The following is a 15,068-nucleotide window of genomic DNA, read 5'->3' as shown; positions in this document are numbered from 1 at the left end:
TTACTTCTCTGCTATTTTCATTGCCACTTTTTAATGTTCCATGTTTGGTTTTATGTGCAGCACCTTGACTTCTAAGAAATGAATCATGTCCCTTTGCCCCTTATAACTGAACTTTGAGTATTTTAAGATTTATTCTATTCTTACTGTTGTGTATTTTGTTTCCTTATAGCCATTAAAGAAAGCACTAAGGATGATGGGAGCTCCAAATCTGATATCAGATAATTTAGATTGTGGACTTAGTTACAGTGTTATCTCTTACCTTAAAAAACTCAGCCAACAGGTAGTATTGGTAAAAACAAACAAACAAAAATCCTTTGCCCTCAGAAGTGCATTTCCTTATTCTCTAGTGTAATTGTAATTTTTCAAATTAAATGTGTATATATTTCTACACTTTATGGATTATTACTAATGTGATTCTCTATGGCTTCTAGCTTCACCATTAAACTGCAATGAAAGGTCTGTCAGTATCATCTGATGCTGTGCCATTTCTCCTTATGCTTGCCAGTTTGTTCTATCCACAAGCTGGTTGATATTTTGTGGCCTTAGAGGGGCAGAGGCTTAATAGAATTATTTCATGGGTCACATTTTGCCTATTCTCAACTTAGGTTCTCCTCAAATCACATTGGGGTAGAGCATCCCTGTTTTTAGGTCAGCACATTGAGGCATGGTGTGATTAAATGACTTGCCAGAAATTAGTTTTGAGGCAGTAAATATCCATATGCTTTTTCTTGGAGTGGGGGAGATGAGACCAGTGTTCCTCATACTAGAGGGTGATAGGCCCCAAGGGGACCTGAAGAGTGGAGTTCAACCTCCTCTCTTCTTGCCCTCCATCTGTTACTTTATACCCACACCTCATTTATCATTATTCACCTTGTCCCTTGCCTGCCCCTCTCTATTAGTACCTCATCCTCCACTCACCCCTACTTATCATACTTCTCCTCTACCTAGCCCATTCTTGCAGGGTGGAAATGTTTGAGAACTACTGAGTTAGAGCTTTACTGCCATACAAATGTGTTATGTTATATGAAAAATTTATGGAGCAGCTTTATTTTCTTATGCACAAATGTATTCCCAGGTAGGGAACAGTAGTAGCGTTTGCAGTGACTACTTCAAGTTCAATATGTTTGGAAGTTAGGCCTTTAAAAAAAAAGAAAATAGTAAGCAAAAAAGTAAAAGTTTTCACTAAAGACCCAAAATGCCTCCACAATTTGGGATGCTGACACACCTTCTAGGAACTGGCAAAAAACTTTATGTTCTGGAGTTTGCCAGCTCTCACCAGTCCAGTGTGCTCATAAATACAAAGAAAGAAAAGGCAAACCCAGATTTCTGATCTATTAAGTGTGCCCTTAACCCCTTTTCCTTTCTGCTGATATTTTTTCGTTGTTAATGTTTTTTTATGAGTTATTTATTTATTTATTTATTTATTGCTCTATTGATTTGTATATTTTTATTTGATGTTTACCTTAGGCCTTTAAGGCTGTGTCAGCAGGATGTGGCCACTAGGAAGAATAGTAAACAGAGTTCAAACTCATGCAAGTTCTGGGGCCTTCTGGAATATATTATTTGTGTAGTTTTATACATGAGCTTTCAGGATCATTTATGGAAACAGACCCTTCCTTACTCTTATCCCTTATTTAATGACTTAATTTTTTTAAATAAACATACTTAATTCTAATAATTAGGGAAAATTAATGAATATCTCTAACCAAACCACACAAAAATCAAAATATTTTGAGCTTACTGGACATTGGTGGTATTCCATCTTTTAGAGAAAAATAAAAGGTCATTACTAATTTAAAATAGCTCTATTAATTTAATAACTGTTACTTGTTTCTTGAACTATCTCAAATATATCACAAAATATGCCCAATATATTGTTATAATACAGTCAAGCACTATTTATCAATATGGTATAATAGTGTTTAGTAAGAATATTCTTTTGTTGTAAGTTAGTAAGAAACATTTAGCACATATTACAAAGTAATTACTTGGTAATATTTGTTAAATTAAGCATTAATTTTTTGCATGGTTCAATATTAAAACTAAATTGTGTCTTTTTTCAAATATGGAATCTGAATTTTAGCACTAGTTTACATTTATAAATACAGAGTCCAAAATGAGTATGTAGACTAGATTTTACAATAACAAAATGTGATTTTAAATGTCTATGAATGTAATTTTTATCCATGGCTTCCATTCCCTCCATAATTCAATCATAGTTTTGAAATAAGACAAGATGAAAAAATGTATTAAGTTATTTGTCTTTCTAGCCCCCCCCCCCTCTGTTTGCAGTGGTAGTACAGAGAAGCACAGGAAAATGTTTAATTACCCGTTTTTCTGTGATTTGCAATTAAAAATTGTTCTGTGGGGTTCTTAAAGTATTATCTTTCTTAAGTAGTAAAAATGACAGTGATAATACAGATCTTTTTATAACATACTATGTACTTTCATTTTAGACCAAACTAGAGTCAGAACGAATTCTAGCATCAGTGGGGAAGAAACCTCCCCAGGAAATTGGAATCAAAGTGAAAAATCATTCTGGAGGTGGTATGTCCTTGACTCACAATAAAAATTTCCGAAAACTATTGAAAGAAATCATAGGGGAAACTTCGTCAAGACTGGCTGAATTGAATACCAAAGAATTTGCTGGCTTTCAAGTAGGGCTCTTAAACAAGGTAAATTATGGCATAAATAGTTTGTGTTTGTTTGAACTTGTCTGACACATTTGTGTTTCTCATATTACTTCAGTCTTGAAATAATTGCAATGCTGTTTTGGATCTTATATTTATTGATGGACCAGTTTAGGAATTATCCTGCCAGCAGACACTGATATGGAATTAAATGTACAAGATATGTTTAGGGGGTAATGTCTGTGAAAGGTAAAGGGGAGAGGGAATAGTAGTAAGCACAGAGATACTTCAGATTACACTGCTGACCTAGCACCTGTGAGAAGAAGGGGGAAAGGAAAGGAGAAATGGTTATGAAGAGCCTCAGACATTCGGTATAGTTGGGAAGAAGTCTTGACCAGCCCAACAAGGACCTCTGGCACCAAGAGTTCCCATAGAGGAGGTCCACATTGGGCAGAACTGGCCAAGGCCTAATATCCCCCATAATTCTCAGTCATTGGCAGGGAGTAACCTGGGAAGAGCATGGCCTCAGCTCAAATGCAGCAGCAGAGCCCTAAGCCCCACTAACGGCACTCTTCTCAGCAGCCATTGCTTCCTGGGGGTAGATCCTAGCAGCTCACCTCCATGGTGCCAGAGGAACGCATCTATATTTTAAGCAGTGGGCCTGCAAGGCTGCCAAAGGAATAAATCTCAGGATTTGATGTTTTAAATGACACACTTGAAAAATAATATTCCCAGTGGTTTTGAATACTTTGCGGGTGTATTAGAATTCAGAACAAGGCCAGCAAGTATAAATTTTCCACTGGGAAAATTCTACTGTAGTCAATTTTAGTGAATGTAGAGTCCTTTACTAAGATTTTAAGAGGGTTAAGAATTGTATTTCTATATTAAAAGTCTCAGGAATAACTAAAATTATTTGTTTCATTTCAAATAGGATTTGAAACCTCAGACATATAGAAATGCTTATGATATTTCACGTAGAGGTCTTTTAGACCAGTTAACCAGAATGAGATCCAATCTGTTGAAAACACACAATTTTATTGTTGGACAAGATGAAGGTAAATGAACACAAAAGTCATTTTTGTTGATTAAGAAAATGTCAAGGCTGATGTAAATGAAGGTGTTTATTATATATAACTAGAGGCCCTGTGCACGACATTCGTGCACTGGGGTGGGGGGTTCCTCAGCCCGGCCTGCACCTTCTTACAGTCTCAGACCCTCGGGGGATGTCCAACTGCCTGCAGTCGGATATCCCCCAAGGGGCATTAGCGCTGCTATGGAGGCAGGCGAGGCTCCCACCACCACCGCTGCACTCACCAGCCGTGAGCCTGGCTTCTGGCTGAGCAGCAATCCCCCTGTGGGAGCGCACTGATCACCAGAGAGCCTGTGTTGAGCATCTGCCCCCTGGTGGTCAGTACGCATCTTAGCAACTGGTCATTTGGTTGATTTGCACATTATGGTTTTATTATATAGGATTAGGGAGGTTATTTTTGCAATATTTTAATGTTTAGAATGCCTATTTTCACCAAATCCTATATATATCCATGCACAAGTTTACTGTTCCCAGGTTTAAGGAAAAGTGTACATTAGTCAGTGCATATATTACATTCCATGCTTTAGCTCCTACAAGCCTCAAAATAACCCCATGAAATAGATGGGGTTACTTTATAGATATGAGGACTACAAGTAAGTATTTTAGTAGTTTGCCCAGGGTTAGTGAGTTGGAAAGTGGTAGAACCTCATTCTGTCAGATTTCAGAAATTGCACGCCCCAATACTATGTCACCCAGCCTACTGTGATGATTCAATCCATAATTCCTCGGTTACATGAAAAGAATGAACCAGATAGTGTCCATGTTAATTGGTGACAATGTATAATTCTCTTATACTCCATTTTATTCATTTCAAACAGGGTCACTTTTCCATTTAAATGTACAAATCTTAGCCTGGCCAACCTCTGGAAATTATACACCAAGTTTTGTGGGGAGGGAAGGACTTTTCTATGAAGAGAGCCTGCAGTTATAATCAAATTATCCAAGAGGGTAAGACCCACAAACAAAGGTTCTCTGGATGATAAGAAAAAACCATGGAGCCTAGGCTCTTGGAAACACAGAGCAAATATGGTGTTTTGAGTTGAAATGGTGGTATAAGAGATGTCAGCACATTGTCAGACCTGGTTTGAAGGGTAAGGTAGTCATTCTTAAACTAGTGATTTGAGATTTTAGGCAGTAATGATGGCAGAGTAGTAATGAATGGAATGAACAGAGATGATTTTAGGTCCTAGAATGCTAGTTTCGAGCTTTTAGACTATTGGATCCAACATACATATTGCTAAGCAGACTATGATCATGTCCTCTCAGAAGGACCATACACTTAAGCCATATAGCATCTTGTTTCTTTTATGGTGATTTTGCAGATTCCCTTCATAGTGTTCCAGTCGCACAAATGGGCAACTATCAGGAATATCTAAAGACATTGGCTTCTCCACTTCGAGAGATTGATCCAGATCAACCCAAAAGACTACATACTTTTGGCAATCCATTTAAACAAGATAAAAAGGTAGAATACCTATTTCTTTAACTGCCTAAACTGTGCTATTCTTGCTATAATTCATTTCTTCTTGATAAGATGAATTACAAAGCAGAGAGTCTCCTGTTAATTTAAAAGATAAAATAAGACTCTGAGGCTCTCTGTGAATGGAAAGTAGAAACCTCCTGATGTAAGATTGTTTAGGTTGAAGAAAACAATAGCTGACATCTATTGAGTACCTGGTAGGAGCTGGTGTTTGAAATGATCATATTTAATGTTGACAACTGTTCTGCAGATTAGTATTACTATCTGTCCTTTAATAAGAAGAAATCAAAGTTCATAGTGGTAAAATGGTTTACCCTGACCATTTTAAGTGACACAGCTAATAAGAGGCAGGATTTAAACCCCTATCTTTCCAGTTCCAGAGTCTGTATTTTTTCCCACCTCCACATACTAATTCATTTAATATTGAGATTACCACTTACTTCCTTTGTTTCCATAATTCAGATGTCTAGTGTTCTATCTAGAAGATAGTGGTGAATTACTCCTCTTGAAACATGAAGTACAGGGTGACGTTGCTTTATTTGGATTGTCCTTCTAGATATCTAAATATGAAGGGTAGGGTGTATGTGTGAGAGAGAGAGAGATTGGCCATAAAAGTCACTGTGTGTTTATTCCCATTTTGATTGCTGAGAATTGCACATTTTTCAAGCTTTCTGCTTAATTGTGATTGTATTTTGCTTGATCTTGGGGCAATACTATAAACATTGTTTTACTGGTTTTAGAAAGAGGAAGGGAGAGGGAGAGAGAGATAGAAACATAGATGAGAGATAAACATTGATGGCTGCCTCCTGCATGACCCCCATTGGGCATTGATCCCACAACCCAGGCATGTGCCCTGACCTGGAATCGAACTAGGGACCTCCTGGTGCATGGGATAACTCTCAACCAACTGAGCCACACTAGCTGGGCAACACCTTATATTTTAGTATCCTCCTTGTTTCACTTAGACTGGATTAAAATTGAGTAGCATCTTCTAAGAACAGAGTCTGTGTGGGGCATGATAAATCTTTGGGCCATGATTAAGACCTATACTGATGATGTAATACATGATTGTATATGCATATGAAGAGTGCTTCCAGTGTTGTCTTTAATGGAATATGTTCATTGATGTTTTTTAGGGAATGATGATAGATGAAGCAGATGAGTTTGTAACAGGGCCACAAAACAAAGTGAAACGTCCTGGAGAACCCAACAGCCCTCTGTCATCTAAGAGAAGGCGGAGTATGTCCCTGCTGTTGAGGAAACCACAAACACCACCTACTGTAACTAACCATGTGGGCGGAAAGGGACCACCCTCAGCCTCGTGGTTCCCATCTTATCCAAACCTCATAAAACCCACTCTTGTACATACAGGTATAGAGTAGTGGCTGTGATTTCCTTATGTCTCCTACAGGACTAAGACACTAAATAATTTTATTTTTCTTTGTATTCATTTCTTTTGTATTCACTTTTGTTCATTAAGTAAACCAATATGAAATCATCAATGTGGTAGGTACAGAGAACCCAGGAAGCAGAGACCCTATTTCAAGGATCTCAATTTCTATGAGGGGGAAAAGATCCATACTTACATAGTAATTAACTATGTAAATTAGAATGGAGAGATGTGAGCATGTTTGTCTTGCCAACGCAAGGTATAATGAGGTGCAAATATTTGGAGTTGCTGTTCTAGTCAGAATGATAGAGCAGGTTCCTGAGGCACTAGGAACAAATGACCTCATAAGAATATGGATCTGCACTTGCTCTCTATGTCCTCATCTCCTCTTTTTGCTTTAATCTGGTGCACTCTGGCTCTGTCTCCTCCACTCCACTAAAACAGGCCTCATCAAGGGCCCCGGTTTCTGCCACACATTGCCATTATTTCTTACATCATTTGATACAGTTGTTCACTTCCTCCTCCATGGAAACTTTTTGGGTTCCCAGACACCACCAACTACTGGGTCTTTCCTCGATTCATAACAACTTCTTTTTATACTCTTTTCTGATTTCTCCCCTTCTTTGTGAGCTCACTGAACCAGATCAGAAAGAGGGGCACCTTTAAGTAGTGTAGGGACCCAAACTCAATTCTTTTTTTAAAAAATCTTTATTGTTGAAAGTATTACATATCTCTCCTTTTTCCTCCATTGACCTCTCTCCACCCGCTCCCGCCGCCTCCCCCCCACCCCCAGCACATGCCACACACACCCCCTATAGTCTGTGTCCCTTGGTCATGTTCATGTGCCAAAGCTCAATTTTGGACCCTCTCCTCTTCACTGCACTCTCCCTAGGTGGGAATGCAGACTGGTCCCTAGGTAATTTCATGCAGTCTTGGGGCTTTAAATAAGATTCACATTTCAACAACTCAGATATCTATACCTCTAGACTACATCTTGCTCTAAACTCCAGACTCAAATTTAACTGTGGACACAGTATCTCCACTTACGTGACTAATGGACATATAAAACTCAGTAGGTTTCATTTGTTTCAACTGAACTCCTGCCTGACCTTCCCGCTCTCTGAAACAGCTCTACCTGCAGCCATCCTCAGTGCAGTTAAGGACACCATCCAGCAGTGTGTTTGTAAAGCTGTGATAGTCCACTCTCCATGTGTGTAGGGGTTGGGAGGATGGAGAAGCCCTGGATCACAGTGTTTACAGGTTTCCACAGTATAAATAATGCTAATATTATCGGTGTCAAGCTATCAATGTGAGGTCACTGAACCAGGTCAGGAAGAGGTGCACATAATCCACTTTCTTGAGCAGTTGTGCACCAGCAGCTGCACACCCCTGGCACTGAAAAACCAGAATCACCATGATTTCTCCTTTATTCTTCTCTCACTTCCATCTGTGAGGAGGTCTAGGCAACTTGATGACCAATGTAATTATTGCATCCGACACTTCTGTGTCCCTCAGTCTATGATACCATCTCTGTCAGTCACCAAGCTACTACAATAGCTTCTTATTTGATTACCAGGCTGCCCACCTCCTCCTCATCTGACCTGCAGCCAAAGTGATAATGTCAACATGGAAATCAGACAATGCTATGTCCATCCTGAAAACTCATTATCAGCTTTCCTATGTACTCACAACAGATTCTCAACTCCCAACTCTAGTCTACAAGATCTTCACAACCTGGCCCTGCCATCCTCTTTTTTAAATTGAATTTATTGGGGTGACATTGGTTAATAGAGTTAAATAGATTTCTACAATTCTATAATACATTATCTATAATAATAAAAGCATAATATGTTAATTAGACCGGACAGCCGACCTGGACGTCATTCCAGACATCCTTCTGGATGAAGCTGTGGCAGTGGGGGCCAAGGCAGAGGTGGTTAGGGGCGATCAGGCAGGCAGGCAGAGTGGTTAGGGGTGATCACACAGGCAGATGAGCAGTTAGGGGTGATCAGGCAGACATGCAGAGTGGTTAGAGGTGATCAGGCAGGCAGGTGAACCGTTAGGGGCGATCAGACAGGCAGGCAGGCAGGCAGATTGATTAGGGTCAATCAGGCAGGCAGGCAGAGTAGTTTGGGGCGATCAGGCAGGAGTCCCAGATTGCGAGAGGGTGCAGGCCAGGCTGAGGGACCCCCCCCCCCCCACCTCGTGCACAAATTTTGTGCATCAGGCCTCTAGCCTATAATAAAAATGTAATATGCTAATTAGACCAGATGTTTTTCTGGATTAAGCCGGGGCTGCAAGGGAAGCCTAGGTCCTGGGTGCCAGAGGGAAGCCAGTGCCAGCAGCGGGGGGAAGGAAGGCTTACTCTTGCACAAATTTCTGCATTGGACCTCTAGTATATTATATTGTGTGTTCACCACCCAACGTCAAGTCTCCTTCCATCATCATTTATCCTCCCTTTACTCTCTCCTGCGATCCTCTGTTAACACATGTCCTATCTGTCTCCTTGTTCTCTCTGCCTCTGTCCTTTACTCTATGGTCCTGGATTGAACCCTCCTAGGGGGCCTGCACTTGCCCTGCTGCAGCCTGGAACTTCCTCTGCATGTGTACAGGGCAGGCTGTTTTTCCTCCTCCAGGCTCTGTTTGAAAGGCCTTGCCTGACCACCCTCATCCATTGAGGACCCCCCCTTCTGCTGTCTATCACATCCATGCTTTCTTCTCCCTAACATAAATTCAAACTGTCATTTCATTTGCTCATTATGCCCTTACTGTCTGACTTTCCTATCAGAATGTAGCTTCCATAAGGGTAGGGACTGTTTCTGTCTGTCTTAACTGCTGATCCCCATATCCTGGCATGATGCCTGGCACAGGGGAGGATGAGAAAATGGAGTAGGGGTGTCAGATTCAGATTTGGACTAAAAAGAAATTCACTTTTCTGAGACAGAAAAATAGGTGAGGAAGATCATATGCTGACTGGGATTTTTGGTTATGGAGTACATTTAGAGCCCTCATACCTCTGTTTTCTTAGATCTTTTGAGATGGAGAGGAGGGAGGATGAAAGGGACCCACATAGTTTGGTGTCAAGCTTAGGAAAGCATGACATTTTATAGGTAAATTACAGAAATCATGACATCATGAGTTTTGCTGATTTTCAGCTTATAAAGCATAAGCTGCCACTAAACCACGAGTGCCAGGGAGCTGAGAATATTAGTTGTACTGTCTTACTTAGTTTCCATATGTAATCATAGTGCCATGAAGAAAATAAAGTGGATTAGCTGTATTATCTTCCTGAGTTCAATTTGAGGGGTCTCAGGCTCCATTTGGTAACATCTTCTTGCTTTATGAAACAACTAATTTCCTCAAAACTGAGGAGCACTGGGACCTACCTGTGGAGCTGATATAATACACCTACCTCACATCTCAGCTTCTTTAATTTTTTTTTAGATGCTACTGTCACTCACGATGTTCATGAGGAGAAGATGGAAAATGGTCAAATCCTACCTGATGGCTTCTTGTCAAAATCTGCTGCACCAGAACTTATGAATATGACAGGAGATGGTATTCCACCCAACCGATTGGATTCTCTGTCTGATGACTTTACTAGTCTAAGGAAAGATATTCTGATTAACAAACCTGGTAGTAATGCACTTGTTGGAGGAACCAAAAACTGCAGTGTCCCCGCAGATGATCAGAAAGTCTCAGTAACAACTTTCAGAACTGTGCCAAATACATTGCAGATAACTCCTGCTATGGCACAAGGAATCAATGCTGATATAAAACATCAGTTAATGAAAGAAGTTCGAAAATTTGGACGAAGTAAGTAGTGAAAGAAAATCTATGAATTATATAATGGGAGGTCCCTCTCATTGTAAAATTCAGAGTAGATTCAAGCTCTCTTGCGGTGCATTTTGGGGAGGCATTGGGTTTTCACATAATTTAAAGTGATTCCTCTTGCTTTGACTTAAAAGATGCAATACACCTTTCTCTCTTTCCCTACCTTACTTATTGTAATAGTTTCCTTTTGCTGCTATAACAAGTTACCACAGACTTTGTGACTTAAAACTATATTATCTTACAGTTGTGAGATAATTTTCACTGGGCTAACATGTAGGTGTTGGAAGGCCAGGATTCCTTCTGGAGAGTCTAAAAAGAATCTGTTTTCTTAACTTTTCAAATTTCTATAGGCTGCCTGTGTTCTTTAAATCATGGCTCCTTCCTCCACCTTCAAACCTCTATCCTCTGCTACCATCCTTACATCTTTTCTCTCTGACTCTAACTCTGCTGCTTTCCTTTTAGAAGGATGTCTGTAATTATTTGGGCCTACATGCACAAACCTGGGTAATCTCCTCATCTTAAGATCCAACACTTACTTACATCTTCAAAATAAAGTCCCTTTTACCATATAAGGTAACATAGTCAGAGGTTTGGGGATTAGGACATGGGCAGTGTTGGTGACCATTAGTCAGCCTACCACATTTTATTAGTGTTTATAAGTGTTTCCTTAGTAGATATGCACAAATGGTTTGATTTGAATGTTTAAAAACAAACTATATCTAACTTCTACCCATGAAGAATGATTGCTTAAGGATGTGTAAAGGTTGAACTTTATTTTCCATTCACATTTTTTTAATACTAAAGTTTTTTTTAAATATCTTCAGAGTATGAAAGAATTTTCATTTTGCTCGAAGGAGTGCAAGGACCTCTTGCAGTCAAGAAACAATTTGTTGAATTTACCATCAAGGAAGCTGCAAGGTGGGTGTAAAGAGGAGCTTGTTCTTTTTTTTAAGCTCTAGGGCCCAATACAGGACTGGGGGAGGAATAGGCTCTGCTGTGCTTTGTTCAAACCCTGGCTCTCACTCATGGTTGAATCTCTTCCGAGGCATTTAGATATCTGAGTCCAACTCATTCATCCCATTCTGTGGAGCTTTATAGGCTCACCACAGTCTGAAGTGGGCTTGGGCGCTAAGTGGGACTGTTAGCACTTGCTAAACCCTATCTTTACATGAGGAGACATTTCTATTCTGTGTCAATTGTCAGTTCCACTTGTATCCGGCATAGTGCCTTGTGTATCATAGTGCTTTAAGTATCTACTGGTTAATAACATTTATCTTTATTTTTAGGTTTAAAAGGCGAGTCTTAATCCAGTACCTTGAGAAGGCACTAGAAAAAATAGATTCCCACCACCTTCTTAACAACGTTAATCACATCAACAGCAGATCTTCATGTTAATGCAAAGATGAAGGAGAAAGAAAGGACAAGTTTTCTGTGCTGTAGGATGGAACAGGATACTGTTGAAGCTTCCTAGAACACTTTAGTCAGGGGAATTGCCTTCCACAAGCTAAGAAAAAGCTGTGGAAATTTTTATATTTTATGAATTTCTAGCAGTAAAAGCTGGCTTTTGTCCTAAGACTTTTCTCTGAAAGTATTAATTTGTGTTGTTTCTTTTCCCAATTGAGGAAGGTAATGCTATTAATGCAGCGGGTTAAATTCAGTAAATACTGCCGCCCCTACCACAGGCGATAAGGGTTCACTCATCTGGGCATTTCCAGAGTGACTAGGGCCCACATGTAAATAGAGCACTACTTGGTGCTCTTATTATGTCCTTTAGAAAGAATAGATGTTCAGAGTCCAACTGGTAATCTTGTGTCTGCTGAACAATGTTTTCAACAATTTCCAGCTGTGCCTTTTAAACAGTGACATATTCAGGACAGTTTGAATCAAAGAGTAAAAAAGCTGCTATTTGGGTAATTTATTTCTCTGTGGGAGGGGGGCAGGGAGAGTCACCAAACAATCTACCTCCAACTCTCTTCTATTTTGTCTAGAGACATTACAAAGTGCACCTGAGGCTGCCCCAACCCCTGACATTTGTTCTTGCATGTGATGACAGTAAGTCTTCAGGTGGACTTGTGCATTTTGTGCTTTGAAAGCACTAAGGGGAAATTATGTATTATTTCCTTTAATATTTATATAAAGGTTTATATGGAACAGTATTGTTATGTTTGTATTAATTTGCAAAAATTATGCATACAGAGAGATTTTGACTTTGAATATATGAAATAAATCATTTTATTGATTTTCACAAGTTTATTAATGCTAGAGAAATTTTTAGTTTTGTCTTTCTTGTGATTTGTTATTCCTTTCAGAAAAAAAGTGCAGTTCAATTAAGATGTTAACATAAGGATTTAAACTTCAAATGTCACTCACAGAACTGAATGATGTTGGTGCAAATGGTTTAGAGTACTCTGAAGGTCAATCCTTCTCCAGAAACACTAAAAACACTGGGGAGCAGGGAGATCTGTCAGAATCAATTTTATTGGAACTCTGGAAGATAGTCAAAAGTTCCTAGCAACCAAACAAATGCTGAATCAGGAGAAAGGCCATTGAAACATGATAGGAGAGTCTTATGGCATTTTCACTTGTTCTTGCCCCATTCCCCTCCCTGGCATAGCAGTGGTCTTGAAGACGGCAGCCTGCATTCCAAATGTGGGTCCCTGGTTCTTCTGGGAGGAGCGTGGACCTTATTCCCAAGGAATTATGTTTGTCTTTTTGAACCTATCTCGGGGGCTCCCTGAAGGTTTGACAAAGGGGGATTGATTGCTTTTGTTTCACCTAACTTCAAACTCTCTTAAGGTGGAACATCAGCTATATGGAGAATGGTCCTCAAAAATATTGAAAGGCAAATGAACAAGCTGCTGCTGTTTATAAAAAAACAGTAGACATGCCAAAATCCTCAAAGAAAAAATTGGGGAGTGAGATACTTTGGAGAATAAGGTCTTTAAAATACTCCCATGTACCAGTATACCTGGGTTATTAGAAAACCATGTGCATGCCCTCGGAAATACTCAGAGTCAGAAGAGACCTGAGAAGATTGTAAGATTTCACCTCTGCCTCATCTTTAGGCTTAGCACAGTGACAGATAGAACTAGTCAGAAGATCAATAAGGAAATAGAGGACTTGAATGACACTATAAACCAATTACATCTAAGACATATTCAGAATACCCCACCCCAAAACATCAGAGTACATTCTTCTCAAGTGCTCATAGTATTCTCAAAAATTGACCATATATTAAGCCACAAAATAAGTCTTAACAAATTTCAAAGATCGAATCCATGCAAAGTAACTTCTTTGTTATAATGGAGTCAAACTAGAAATCAATAACAGAAGTTGGACCCTTGACTCATACCATATACAAAAATTAAAAATGAACAAATACCTAAATATATATGAGCTAAAATCATAAAAATGTTAGAAGGAAACTTTGTAGTGAACCTTCATGACCTTGGATTTGGTAGTAGTTTTTAAAATATGACACAAAATCATAAGCAAAAAAAGAAAAAATACAAGTAATTTGACTTCATCAAAATTAAGTTTTTGTACATCAAAGACTCTATCAGAGAATGTAAAAACAACCCACAGGATAGGAGAATATTTTCAAAGCATGCATTTGATAAGAGTCTAGTACCCGTAATACAAAACATTTGAAAAGATATATCACCAAAGAACATATACAACTGGCATACAAGCACGTGAAAAGATTCTCAATATCATTAGTCATTAGGGACATGCAACTCAAAACCACAATAAGATACCATTTAACACCTACTAGGATAGTAGTAAAAGAAAAAAATAACTAGTGTTTAAGATGTAGAGAAATTGAGACCTTCATACATTGCTGGGAATGAAGTACTGATACATGCTATGACATGGATGAACATCAAAAGCATTATGCTATGTGAAAGAATCCAGACAAAACAGACCACATAGTGTAAGATTCCATTTATATGAAATATCAGGAACTGGAAAATCCATAGACAGAATGTAGATAACTATTTGCAAGGGGTTGGGGAGAGGTGGAAAATGGGGAATGACTGTTAATGGAGTTTCCTTTTAAGATAGTGATGACTTTTTAGATATGACACTGTAAGCACAACCCAAAATCCATGAAAGAAAAATTGACAAGCTGACCTCAGTAAAATTAAAAACATATACTCTGCAAAAGACAATGTCAAGTGAATAGGAAGTCAAGCCACAGACTGGAAAATAATATTTACAAAAGACATATTCGATAAATGACAACTCTCTAATATATTCAAAGTATTCTTAAAACTCAACAATAAGAAAGCAAATAACCCGACTAAAATAATGGGCCAAAAATAACAGATATCTCACCAAAGATGATACGCAGATAGCAAATAAGTATGAAAAGATGTTCCACATCATATGTTATCAAGGCAAATGAAAACAAAATGAGATACCACTACACTACTAACAGAATGGACAAAATCCAGAACACTGATAACAAATGCTGGGGAAGCTGTAGAGCAACAGAAACTCTTATTCATTGCTGTGTGAACAGCCAACAAGAAATCAAATACTTCAGTCCCACATGGCAAGAAACTGAATTCTGCCAATAATCTGAATGAATTTGGAAGCACATTCCATCCTACATCTTCCAGATGAGAACACAGCTCGGCT

General features: G+C 38.9%; 1 protein-coding gene across 24 annotated transcripts in view; it reads left to right on the top strand.

Annotated features, from left to right (window-relative positions):
- Window positions 1-12,699, top strand: part of LOC118653990 (integrator complex subunit 6-like) — a 69,794-nt gene extending 57,095 nt beyond the window's left edge. For 2 of the 24 annotated variants that reach the window (XM_036305055.1, XM_036305054.1), the window contains exons 4-11: window positions 170-280; window positions 2,457-2,675; window positions 3,562-3,685; window positions 5,043-5,185; window positions 6,337-6,571; window positions 10,035-10,406; window positions 11,249-11,342; window positions 11,711-12,689. In XM_036305055.1, the coding sequence (XP_036160948.1) occupies window positions 170-280; window positions 2,457-2,675; window positions 3,562-3,685; window positions 5,043-5,185; window positions 6,337-6,571; window positions 10,035-10,406; window positions 11,249-11,342; window positions 11,711-11,819 (1,407 nt within the window). In that variant the 3' untranslated portion in view covers window positions 11,820-12,689. Of the gene's footprint in view, window positions 1-169; window positions 281-948; window positions 1,076-2,456; window positions 2,676-3,559; window positions 3,686-4,538; window positions 4,669-5,042; window positions 5,186-6,336; window positions 6,572-10,034; window positions 10,407-11,248; window positions 11,343-11,710 lie in introns of those variants that run through there. The other 22 variants (XM_036305056.1, XM_036305053.1, XM_036305047.1 and 19 more) reach the window with 22 other exon arrangements.
- The last annotated feature ends 2,369 nt before the right edge of the window (window positions 12,700-15,068 follow it).

This window comes from Myotis myotis, unplaced genomic scaffold (assembly GCF_014108235.1).
Source record: "Myotis myotis isolate mMyoMyo1 unplaced genomic scaffold, mMyoMyo1.p scaffold_m19_p_4, whole genome shotgun sequence".
In the NCBI taxonomy this organism is placed as follows: domain Eukaryota; kingdom Metazoa; phylum Chordata; class Mammalia; order Chiroptera; family Vespertilionidae; genus Myotis; species Myotis myotis.
The sequence above is the reverse complement of the archived record's forward strand: the minus strand, read 5'-3'. Positions and strand labels throughout refer to the sequence as shown.